This window comes from Octodon degus, unplaced genomic scaffold, assembly GCF_000260255.1.
Source record: "Octodon degus isolate 3935 unplaced genomic scaffold, OctDeg1.0 scaffold00199, whole genome shotgun sequence".
In the NCBI taxonomy this organism is placed as follows: Eukaryota; Metazoa; Chordata; class Mammalia; order Rodentia; family Octodontidae; genus Octodon; species Octodon degus.
The window spans coordinates 3,005,363-3,017,611 of record NW_004524775.1 but is presented as its reverse complement, the minus strand read 5'-3'; the positions used below and the strand labels follow the sequence as shown (position 1 = coordinate 3,017,611).

Here is a 12,249-nt window from a genome sequence, read left to right as displayed (position 1 = left end):
TCTGCCCTTTGTTGTAGATCTTTGCTGTAGTTATAACCTTCACACGTACTGAAGTTCAGGTGTAGCTCTACAGAGTTTGGACTTATCCAGCTGCGTCTGTCTCAGGTCTGGCTGCTGTGCTCAGCTCCCTCCCGCTGCGGACCCGGGCTAGGACTGGGTCTGGGGGTTCCCGGAAGTCGGCAGAAATTCCTACTGGGCGGGAGGGGTGGGGGAGGTACTGCGGAGTGGTGGGGGGCGGCCCGAGGGGGTGGGAGAGGTTCCGGCCCACGCTGCACCTGGGCTGGGACTGGTCCTGCCAGCTCAGGGCAGCAGGAAGCTCTCCACACACTCACCGGACCTGGGCTAGGACTGGGTCCAGCCTGCACTACAGTGAGAAGCTATCTCAACAACAAAAATCAAGGCACATCATGTACAGGTAAAATTATAGTGAATGCGCTCATTGTGTGTACCTAGACTGTACCGACAAACTTAAGAAAGGAATTACCCTGTGTGATGATAAAACTCTAAAGAAAGCATAGAACATCATGTTGTAGGTATTATCTCAGAATGGAAAATTAAGGAAGAAAACAGTGCAGAAGAGAACCAGTAACTAAATAAGGGATATTAAAATATATAAATATGAAGACATAGCTTGTGATGCAGATGAAAAAGATACTTTAGATGAAAAGGGATTTTTTTCCCCCCAGTACTGGGGATTCAATTCAGGAAGCTTGCGCTTGCCAGGCAAGCACTTATTCTACTGAGCTATTTCTCTGGCCCTGAAAAAGGATTTTAAAATGTGTGCAATTATTGCCTGGCAAGCACAAGGTCCTGAGTTCAATCCCCGGTTCCGCAAATAAATAAATAAATAAATGTGTGCAATAAAATTTCTTTAGACAGCACCTAAGGAAAAAATCTTCACTGAAAATATTTTTCTTATGTAATAAAGTAAGTGGGAGCTGGGCGTCGTGGCACACACCTGTAGTCCGAGCACTGGGGAAGCTGAGGCAGGATCGTTGCAAGTTTGAGACCAGCCTGTGCTACAAGGTGACCTCAAGGCCAGTCTAAACTACACAGTGAGACTGATCTCAAAAAGCTGAAGGAAGGGAGGGAGGGAGGGAGAGAGCAAGCGAGCCAGGAGTGGCATAGCTCAGTGGTAATGCATGTGTTTGGTGTATCTGAAGCCCTTGATTCAATCAAGAGCACCACAAATAAACTAAGACAAGAAACATACATCAAGAAAAATTAACGCTGACATTTTTGACATCTCCATGGTGCTTGGCATATGAAATATTTTATGAGTCCCTAAATTTTTTCGTGGACTGGGGATTGAATCTAGCACTACCTCCTCAGGTCCCCCTTGGTTTTTCGAGGCAGGGTCTTACTAATGTGTTGAATAGCCCACGCTGGGCCCAATTCACCTGCATCTGACTCCCAGAGTGCTAGGATTACACAGGCACTTGGTTCTCATTTTCTATGGGCTTAAAATACAAAATAATACAAGTTACGCAACTCAAAATATGTGAAAGTCATCAAAATAGAGCTAGTTTTCTGTAGTGCCATCACGCCAGTGATGCAGGAGACTGCGCTGGATGATGACTTCTTCCTACACCATGATTCACCCTTATGACAGGCACACAGGCTGAGAGAGGGGGGAGGGTCTGGAACCCGAGGCTGCAAAGGAGTTTCAAGCAGAGGGAGAGATCAACAAATGTTCAGCTAGAAATAAATTATTTTATTTTAAAACATATACAGATTAATAAATATTGGAAAACTTAATAAATAGCCTGTTATATTTACATAAGGCAGTTACATCATGCCATGACTACTTTGTAAGCAAAGTGTAAGCAGGTGTTAGCCACAGGTAAATGTGTGCGTGTGTGATCAGAAGCTCCTCGGGCGCACTGACATGAAGAGAACTAGGCGATCAACGTCTGCCTCCAACACTTTATCTAGCCTTCTTCCTGGCTTCATGATTCTATTCCATTTCACAAGGAAGTAATAGCTGTCCTCTAAAACGGGAGAAGCACACAGGAACACTACTGTAAAGCAACATTGCTAAATTTTGTAAAATGCAAAGCCACTGAATGGGGGTGGGGAGCAAATTATTATACTCTAAGAAACAAAAGAAATGGCCCAAAGTTTTCAACATGACCCTTTGGCACCAGTGGTCGAGGAGCTCCTGGCATTCAGCTGATGTCAGAGAGTTCATCGTTAGGTTGAGCTGGCTTGAAAGCAGCAAGTTCAGCATTATTCATCACCAATCACAGGGGACAGGACTCATCAGCCACACAGTTACCCCGTCTTCTACGCGGGACAGCAGAGGGGCTCGTCACACCATCAGGGTGGGATCTTTCAGTGCAATTTCTAGTGTCCAATTTAATTTCCATATTTTACAACAGAATACACAAAACTCTTTTAAAAACAAACAAGTGAAAATTAAAGCTTCAAAGAATCACGCAATCTGGACCACCAGTGCTTCTTTTACTGGCATTGTGCACAAGGCCGTGTGCTCTTCGATGCCGTCCAGGACAGACTTCGTGGGCCGAGTCCCACCACATGGCTTCCGGAGCGGGTCTGTGCATGGTGCACACACACGAGGCCACCCAAGCACCGCTGAAGTGCTGACAGCAGAAGCAGCAGCTTTGGAGAGCCATCCCACCCCTCTAGAGGTAGAAAAAACGAGGCACGGAAAGGTTAAGCAACTCACCCACATGTGCACAATTCAGGGGAAACAGAAAAGAAAGAAATCCTCCTTAGCTCTAGGCCTTAGGCTCTGCTTGTTAACCACTTTGGGTACATCTGAAATACATGTTATTTAGATGATCACTGCTCTACTGAGTATCAAGTTCTTATTAGACAATATATTTTGATGCAACAAAGGTTACATTTTCTTAAAATATAATTATTTTGTTACATTTAATAGCATATGGGAAACATATATGAAAATAAACAAGTAGTGTCACTGGACCAAATTCTCATTGCTGTTCCTATAATTCTTAATCTTTTCAAGTATACAGTGGAGGTACAAGAATCTGGCCAGATGTGGAAAGTCACATGAGCTGAAGGACAGACCCTTGAAGTTCATCACCAGCAACAACTGTGAAGCAGAAATGAGGGACACACGGAATTGAGGTATTTTATGTGACTGGCGTGCCAACTGTCCTTTCTCCTGCCACCACAAGTTAACAAAATCTAGACATGATTCTGAGTAAAGTGTACAAACGTGAACGTGGACATATCCTTGGAAGTAAGGTCAGCAGTGCACTGATACACTGGGGTCCCTGAGAGTGTGCAGCTGCCCTGGGCTCAGGCGCACTGAGGGCAGCTAGTCCACTGGGCAAAGCGCTCTTCTCTCTGGTACCCTCCTGGGTCACAGGAAGCTGCACAGGCTCTACGGGCAGCAGAGAAGAGCTAAGGGCGGTGTGGGCCTCTACAGCATCCTCTCCATTCTTCTAGCTGAGTGGAGCAGTTGGAAGAGGCATCGTCTCCTGACAAGAAGTAGCAGCAGGGTTAGGGTATAGCTCAGTGGGAGCAGCACACTTGCTTGCCAAGGTTGAGGCCCTGCATTTGAACTCCAGCACCTCAAAACAAAACAGACAAAGGCAGGGAAAATCTGGGTTTCGAGCGAGGGACGTAGCTCAATGGCAGAGTGCTGGGCCAGCACGCACCAGGCTGGCTTCAAGCCCCAGGCAGCAGCAACCCGTGGCCAGCAGCAGCCTGCGCTCAGCAACACCTATTTCATGGGCTGAGCGTTCTTCCGTACCCAGAGCCGCTGCATCTCAACACTTCACAGAGGTCTCCAAGCTGACTTCTAAGAGTTGAGCAAAATATTTACCAGAAGCTGAGCTGTCCAGATAAAAGGAAAAGGAACAGTGATCACACATTTGAACTGTGTCCTCTTGTATCAGAAAACAGAGCTGAAACCCTCAAAAGAACACAGACCAACATCTTAATGCTAGGACTCGCTACTAGAAAATAAAACTGCCTGGACACGCTGGCTTAAGAAGTAGCACTGAAGGAATGTTTCTTATTGCTGAACAGAGCGTACAGGGCATTAACATCCAAACGAGAAAATACTGTAACGACAGCTGGGTGATAGGCAAGGCCACCAGAAAAACAGACTGCTCCCCAGGGGCCCGCCCGGCGGCACTGCCCTCCTGCGCAGAGCCTCCGGGAGGCAGTGGGCACGCAGACCCGCAAGTGCTCTGGGCGTGCCCAGGGCAGGGTTGGGGGGAATCCTTAATTGGTCCTCCACGAGATCCATAAGCAGAATGGGAAACCACTGTCCAGATGCAGAGAATGGGATGAGAAAACAAGACAACGCTTACGTAGGAGAGCAGAAAAACGCCTTTTTTTTTTTTTTTGCAGAACAAGGGATTGAACTCAGGCCCTTGAGCTTGCCAGGGAAGCGCTTACTCCACTGAGCCATCTAAAAAACGGCCTCTTTAAGGATCTGTCAAACATAACTTTGAACCAGGCGTTGGGGCACACACCTGTAATCCCAGCACTTGGGAGGGAGGCTGAAACAGGCAGATATTTACAGCATGAGTTTCAGGCCAGTCTGGTTTATATAAACAAGTTCAAGACCAATCTGAACTACATAGTGAGAACCTGTCTCAAAAAAAAAAAAAAAAAAAAAAATCGCTAATTTTGATTTTTAAAAAACTGATTTTAGTGGACACTTCAAAACAAGTACACTTACAAACGACGTCTTTTTAGTTGTTATGTTGGGTGAGGGAGCTTACTCCCCTTGATTTAATCCACTGGGGATTAAATCCAGAGTCTGTACTAAACTGTATCCCCAGCCCTTTGAGATAGGAGCTTGCTGAAGGACCAAGTTGCCCGAGTGGGGCTTGAATTCACGCTCCTTCTGCCTAGCTCCCACAGGGATAGGACTACAGGCATGCACCACCACGCCCAGCTTTTCTTTAAGTTTATCAGAGATAAAACCCAAAGTTTATCATAATGAAAACATTTTGCACATATTTACTTTTGGCAAGACCAATCAGAGATCCATCCCCAGATGGCCCTCCCTTGAAACTCTCACTTTGGGTTTTTTTTTATTGTATTTTCAAATGAATTATACGAAAATGAATTTGTAGAATAAACTATATTAACCCTGAATATATATCCTCTGTGTTAAACTTGAACATGAGAGCCCTAGACACTAGCCGTACCAGTGCCCCGGAGAGCTTTGCTCCACTAGAATGAGGGCGGTACACCCTACCCATCTACCTGAGCAGGAACCCGAGATGCGCACTGCCCAGGACAGACGCCTGAAAGAGAGGGAGATGCTCATGCTGTGAAATTCTGCTTTACCCTTTAAAAATCACAGGGAAGGGGCTGGGGAGCTGATAGCTCAGTGGTCTAAGCACCTGCCTGGCAAGCACAAGGACCTGAGTTCAATTCCCGGTACCGCATGCTGTGCTGGCCCCAGAACCCCAGGTGCACTGTACTGGGCTGGAAACCAAGTGTGGAAGCGCATGCCTGTAATCCCAGCGCTGGGGAGGCTGAGACAGGAGGGTCACTATGAGTCCAAGCTGTGTAGCAAGATCCTGTACCAAATTTAAAACAAAAACAAAAACAAAAACAAAAAAACAATCACAGGGAAGATGCTCCAGAAACTCTTGGCCTCGGTTAACTGCATTCAGCTGTTAAGAATACACGCTAACAGATGCACTGGAGCTCGCTCCACTTGTAGCTTACAGCCAAACAAACAGAATTTCTACTGATGAGCTTGGTTCGCATACTTGTATAGCTACACATACTCTTTCTCAAACTCATCCAAGGAACAATTTTTATGCCTAAAAGTGTGCTGATCCTGCTACATAATGCTTTCACTTATATTCAGAGTTCAGTAAGTTAAGGCCTGCATTCCTAAGAATGCTGATAATAAAATAGAAACTTTCAAGAGCTGATAAAAACAAGTCACTTTTCTGAGCACTTACTCAACAATAGAAGACTAATTTTGTTGTTGCTTCTCAGTCACTAACGAGCCATAGGTACTTTTAACCCATACTGGTTACTTTTGGCTTTATGCTAATCTTATTTTATTTAGCCTCTTTTCCAGTAGTTCAGGGAATGAAGTATTCCTGGGTCTTCACTCTAGAAATGTTGCCTTTGCCTAGAACAGCACATTGTTTCCTTAGTGATAACTTTAATTGGGGGTCGCTAGAGGTCACAGAGGTCGCGTCCTGCCTTCTCTGCTCGGCCCACCCTGCATGTGGCAGCAGCAGCGCAGCGAGCTCACTGCTTAGAAGAGACACACCGCCAGGTTCCCTGGTTCCCTTGCATGGCTCCACACCTTGCTGCCGTTCAGAAGCACAGAAGGTTGCTGTGGCCAGAAGAATGACCCTTTTGGTTCAAACCTGCCACGATTATTGGCTCTTTTATATTTTGGTAGTCTTTCATTTTGTTTTGTCTTGTCTCTGTGTGTGCTCAAGAAGTTTATGAGATGGGGTGAAGAAGTCCCAAGTGACATCTCAAACAAGGAGATGGTGAAGCTAGTTATTTCCATCTTTGATACATATTCCTTCGAGAACTTGTCTTAAGCTCATCTGTGTCCTTTAATTTGTTCCTGTATTAAATGACACGCAATGTATGTGGCATTGAACAGCTGTTATTCCCTCTTGTATTAACTTCTTATCAAGTTAGTTTATTTCTCCCAACTAGTCAAAAATGCTTGCTGAAAAAACAATGTAAATATATTTGATATTGGATCCCAGTTAGTTTGAATGAGAAAAAAAAAAAAACACCTCATGCTGCTTAGTCGTCTTTAGACAATAACTACATGCTGAACAGTAACTTGCTATAATATTTAGTTCTGACTACCTTCCAGTGACTACACTATTATTTCTAACTGATTCACATACCTGTAATCTAAACATTGAAATAGAAATATGTAACCAAGGAAGTGCATTATTCTAATCTAAGAGGACATACACATGATAGCTATCAAATTAAGTGAACAATCCAAGTAAGAAAGGCACTGAAATTGATTTGAGCTGCTGAAGTCACCCTGCCAATGGAATACTGTGTCACGTTCCCTAGCTCTTCTCTACTTGCTATTAAGATGGCCTGGGCGAGTGCAAAAGTGTCACTTTGTCACAGGACTACACAGAATTCGATGTATGCCTCTTGAGGGAGGCTCCTGAATATCAGTCATGCTTAATGCAAACTAACACAACCACAGTCACGTTTACTACACAGAGCCAGATTTCAAGACACTTTCTCTTGTTTCCAAAGTAATCTAAGAGCATTTGTTCTCCTACAAAGACCAACCAGAAAGAGCCCACCTTCTTTCCTGATTAGGTCATGTTAAAATATTCTAAAAGGAAAGAGTAGTCATGAAAGCTTCTGGGTTAATGGAAATGAAGATGACATCCGTCTCATTGGAGAAAGATGATGCCCAGGCCACCACAGGGAGGTCTGGGCTGCCGAGCTGGGCCCCGTCCAGGGTCGAGCTAGGTTCCTCATGTCCACGAGGACCCTGCACGTGCACAGGTAACTCTCACACCAGGGGCTGAGGGTCGTGGCCACTTCACATCCAGTCAAGACCAGAGACCAACTCCAAGGCCTGCTCCTCCTGCCCCCAACCCCTGGCCGCATCCTAGTCTGTCTTCACATTGGATTTGTTTATCTCCCCAAGGTGGAAGTTGAACTCCTTGAACACCTGTATAAGGACAATCCCCACAGAGACAGTCGTGAACCCACAGGCCATGCCCAGGAAATCCACCAGGCCCACATTGCTCCACTCGCGGAAGAGGATGGCCGATGCCAGCAGGACCAGCGTGGTGAACACCACATAGTAGATGGCCCCAAACACCGAGGAGTCGAAGCACTCAAGGGCCTTGTTGATGTACCTGAACTGCACAATGATGCTGCAGCCCAGTACAGCCAGGAGCACCAGGCACAGGCACAGGGCTCTCTGGCTGGAGGGATTGTTGTGCAAGATGTCTTGGGCTGCCAGCCCTATGCCCTTCGTGGAAGGCACGGTGAAACTCCCCAGCAAGGAGCAGATGCTGATGTAGACCATGATGTTGGTGGGTCCATGCGCCGGAGCAATCCAGAAGATGAGCAGCAGTAACATAAGCAGCACAATGCACAGGTAGCCCACAAACACTGCAAGACAGATGGCACACAGTGACCCAGGCTGACCACCCCCTGCCACCACCCAGAAGGGCAGAGCCAAGGCCATGCCTGGACCCTCATCAGCCACCCTCTCTATTGTGGTAAGGGTGCTTGGAGGACAGGCAGGCACCTGAGGGCTCTGGCTCGAGTTTCCTGAATCCATCAATTCTGTACTACAAAATCATTCCCATTGTTATACTCACCATTCTAGCACTTGTAGAGGCAGAACACCCAGCATGTGCCAGGCCCATCACCAGCCCAGGGCCGGGGCTGCACAGCTGTAGGCTTCTGCAGCCACGCAAACAAGACTCATGATTTTCCCAAGAATACCCAGGGTCAATGCTGGTTGTGTCCGTCACCATCAGGGTCTCATGATAATTCTGCCCTCCTGCATAGCCTATACCAAGTCATGAGCAACCAGGCTACACCTCCTGCTCATCCTCCTGAGTGGTGGGATTCCAGGCCTTGGCCAACTACCCAGACATCTCCAAGATGATGGGCCCAGCCACCCCCAGATACAATCTTGGGATGGCCGAAGACACTGTGAGCACCTCCATTAAAGGAAAGGAGCCCCCTTCTCTCTGGCCCCCAATAAAAATGTGAAACATACCCTTAAAATTTCATAATTCCTGAATATTGGCATTGTTCTCTATTAGTACTATCTGTATACTAAACACACTACTAAGAGTCAAGACAAGTTTTATTGCCATTCATAAGATGAATTTATTTTTCATTTGTTTTTGGAGCTGGCATCTTGCTGTTTTCCAATGGTTTACTTCTACGCCCTAGGCTGATGTTGAACCTGCGATCCTCCTGCTCATCCTCCTGAGTGGTGGGATTCCAGGCCTTTGCCACTGCACCTGGCTCCACAGTAGGTTTCTTACTTTCTAGAGTCAGTCCCACAGAGCCTTACTGAGTGCTGCAACAGGTGGTAGTGCTGGGGTAGAGGACCTGGGCCAAGGTGGAGAATCACACACTGTTAACTGGGGCAGCGCAGAGGCTGCAACTGGGCAGCGGCACTGCGGGGAGCCACACGGAGCCACACGCCACAGACTATCCATTAAGGCTGCTGCCTGTTTCCTTGGGCTTGTGAGAGATCAGAGGGGAGAACCCAGCTTACATACAAAACAAAGTATCGAGCAACATCTCCCAACAGTGCCCCTGTGGCTGTCAGAGCCTGGCTGCATGCGTGGGAGGGCCTACTGGCCTGCATCTACCTTCTCCTGCTGTTGAAACTGATCCCTTACAAAATAGCATCCTGCTACTTCTCCTTTATTTCACAGTTCCATCATTCTCCTCACTGCTCTGGAATTACGTACAGGAAGTGGTTGCATTTTGATGAAAATGTTTTGAGACAAGGTCTTGCCATGTAGTCCAGGCTGGCCTCCAACTTGTAGCCAGCCTCCTTTCTCAGCCTCCCAAGTGCTGAGATTACAGGGTCTCCCACCACACCCAGCCCACCTGGATGAATTTCATGCCCACAGCACACATCACAAGGGCCCTGGGCCTCCCACGGCCAGGCACTACCTGGACACACAGCCGTCCATGAGGACACATAAATCAACAGGTGTGACTATGCAAACTAGCAGAGCCCCAGTTTAGGTGGCCTCAAGAAGACTGCAAGGACAGAAAATAAAGGGGTGATTTCCTTGATGCTGCACCAAACTGGGCAAGGGTGAGCTGGGCAGGGTGGAGCACACCCGTGATCCTGGCACTTGTAAGGCTGAGGAAGGAGGATTGCTACAAGTTCAAGGCTGGGCTACAGAGTTCAAGGTCAGTCTAAACTATCTACCAAGACTGTCTCAAAAAAAAAAAAAAAAAAAAAAAAAAAGGATGCAAACCTAACACTGCCTGAGGAACAGGCTCAGGGTCATGCCCCAGAGAGGACACAGCATTCGGAGAAGAAGCAGGATATTAACGTGGAGTACTGGGCCTCTCGTGGGAAGGGACATTTCAGAGGAAGCTGATGTCAGGGGCTAGAGGACAGGAGATGGGTCATCGTGGCTAACCTCACCATGGGCTCCTATTGATAGTGTGACAGACGGAGCCCTGCTGCATTCAACACGGTGACTTGGAGACTCCATGTGGAGGCAGCTTCGTGTGCATGTCCAGGCAAAGCCGTCAGGCCCAGCCCAGGGAGTCAGCTGGATGTAACTTAAGGAGGTCTCTGCTTTAAACTGGGTGTGACAGTGTATTGGTTTGTATTGCATTTGTCAAAGTAAGTTACTATATGCCAAATGCACACACAAAACCTTGTCTCCACCCTAGGTTTCCCACTGGCAACTGAGGCTTCAGAAGGGGCACAGCCCGCAGGCGCCTCCCAGCTGGGCTGCAGAAGGAACTGCAGGGGGAGTGTCCCTGCTGAGCGGAGTGTCCCTGCTGAGCGCATAGCAGGGAGCCCTGCAGCAGAGGGCGAGGCGAACTGGGCCCCCAGTGGTGGTCAGTCTGCACGCAGGCACAGAGTGTCAGCCAGACAGAGGTGTTTCTGCACGGCTGGGCTGTCTTGCACACATAGCCACCCAAAGCCAGATGTGGCTCTGTGGTGACAGGTGACAGTGCACGCAGGTCAGCTCACAGCGTCAGGAAACCTCGGCCGGCCAGTGCTCATGAAGCCTGGACCGGCAGTGCTTTGGCAGCGCGTGCAGTGTAGTTACCTGGGTTGGTGAGCTTCTCCTCCAGCTCGGCCTGCGTTGTCACACTCTCAGACTTCGGGGAGTGGATGATAAGCACGACGGACCCCGCACAGCTGAGCAGGCACCCCAGTTTGCCCAGGATATTGAGCTTTTCCTTCAGGAGATAAGAGGCTAAAATGGACCTTCAATTAAATAGAAGAGATCAGTATAGTTTCCATCAAACTATATCCCTGTCTCTACCAATTGACCTTACTTTTATCTAGAAAACGCGCATTTTTCTTTATAGGCATATTTTATTTATCACTTATTTGTTGTTTCGGTTTTGTTATGTTTTTGGTGCTGAAGACTGAATGCAGAACTTTGCGCGTGTCAAGCACACATTCTACCATGGAGCTAAAACCACCCACAACCATCACGTAAGGGTTTTGGTGATGGTGTGCGTGCGTGCGTGTGTGTGTTTTAAAGAGGAAAATAAAACAAAAAAAGAACAAAGACAGAAGCAAAGCAACATAAAATAAAAATGGTACAGAATTTCAAAACAACAACAGAAAATTAGGAATGACTGTTATATTATGCATTGTTGTCATCAGATTTGTTGCTCCAGTTACTAACAGTAGGCGTGTAAGAGTGACCAAACAAACCTTAACTCTTCCTTTCAACACACCTTAATTTTTTCCTTTTTATTTTTTAATTTATTTTAAAGAGAGTATAACAATAATAGAGAAGACATGGGAGAACATACTTTTAAAATAACAAGGTGAAAGGTACTGAGCCGTGACTGTCACACCGCACATTGCTGTCTTCAATGCAGTTGCTCAGATTACAGATATTAGTATATATAGTTGGTCAAAGTAAAAATTTTAAAACATTAACCACCTTTAAAAAACTGATAGGGGCTGGGAAGGTGGCTCAGTGGAATAAGCGCTTTCCCAGCAACCGCAATTAGCAGCACAATCATCTCAGCTATCCTGTGTATACACTTGCATGATTTCCCCCTTCCTTTTTTTCCTATCTTTTCTCCTTTCCATCATCTTGATTGTTTATTCCTTATGTTGTTTCTTTTCATTTTATTATATCTGTTGTACCTTTCAGATTTTATTCTTTCAGGTTCTTACACTAGGGAGACAACCATCATTTAGCTTTTAAAAATAGAAAAAAGAAACAGCAGTGATTCCTGTATTAGTTTCCTGAAGTTATGTGAACACAAATTGGATTTTTGTGCATAGCTACTATAAAGTTAAAGGCATCTTAATTCATACCACTATATTATCTCAGTAGATACCAAAATATAACAGTATAAGTTTTATAACAGGTAAAAAATAAATGTATTGCTTCCATATTTATAAAATCAAGGACCAGCCAGATAGCTCAGCGGATTAAAGTGCCTGCTTAGACAGAGCGCAGTGGCCTGGGTTCGCTCTTTTATTTTATTTTTTTTTTGCGGGGATTGAACTCAGGCCCTTGCGCTTGCAAGGGAAGCACTTATTCCACTGAGCCATCTCCC

At 46.4% G+C, this 12,249-nt stretch overlaps 1 protein-coding gene across 1 annotated transcript in view; it reads right to left on the bottom strand.

Annotated features, from left to right (window-relative positions):
- Window positions 1–7,160: 7,160 nt before the first annotated feature.
- The window catches only part of Nipa1 (non imprinted in Prader-Willi/Angelman syndrome 1), a 48,675-nt gene continuing 43,586 nt past the window's right edge, over window positions 7,161–12,249 (bottom strand). Inside the window, exons 4-5 of the mRNA XM_004644446.2 lie at window positions 10,767–10,927; window positions 7,161–8,103 (exon numbers count right to left, since the gene is read on the bottom strand). Of these exons, the coding sequence (XP_004644503.1) occupies window positions 7,592–8,103; window positions 10,767–10,927 (673 nt within the window). The 3' untranslated portion in view covers window positions 7,161–7,591. The remainder of the gene's footprint in view (window positions 8,104–10,766; window positions 10,928–12,249) is intronic.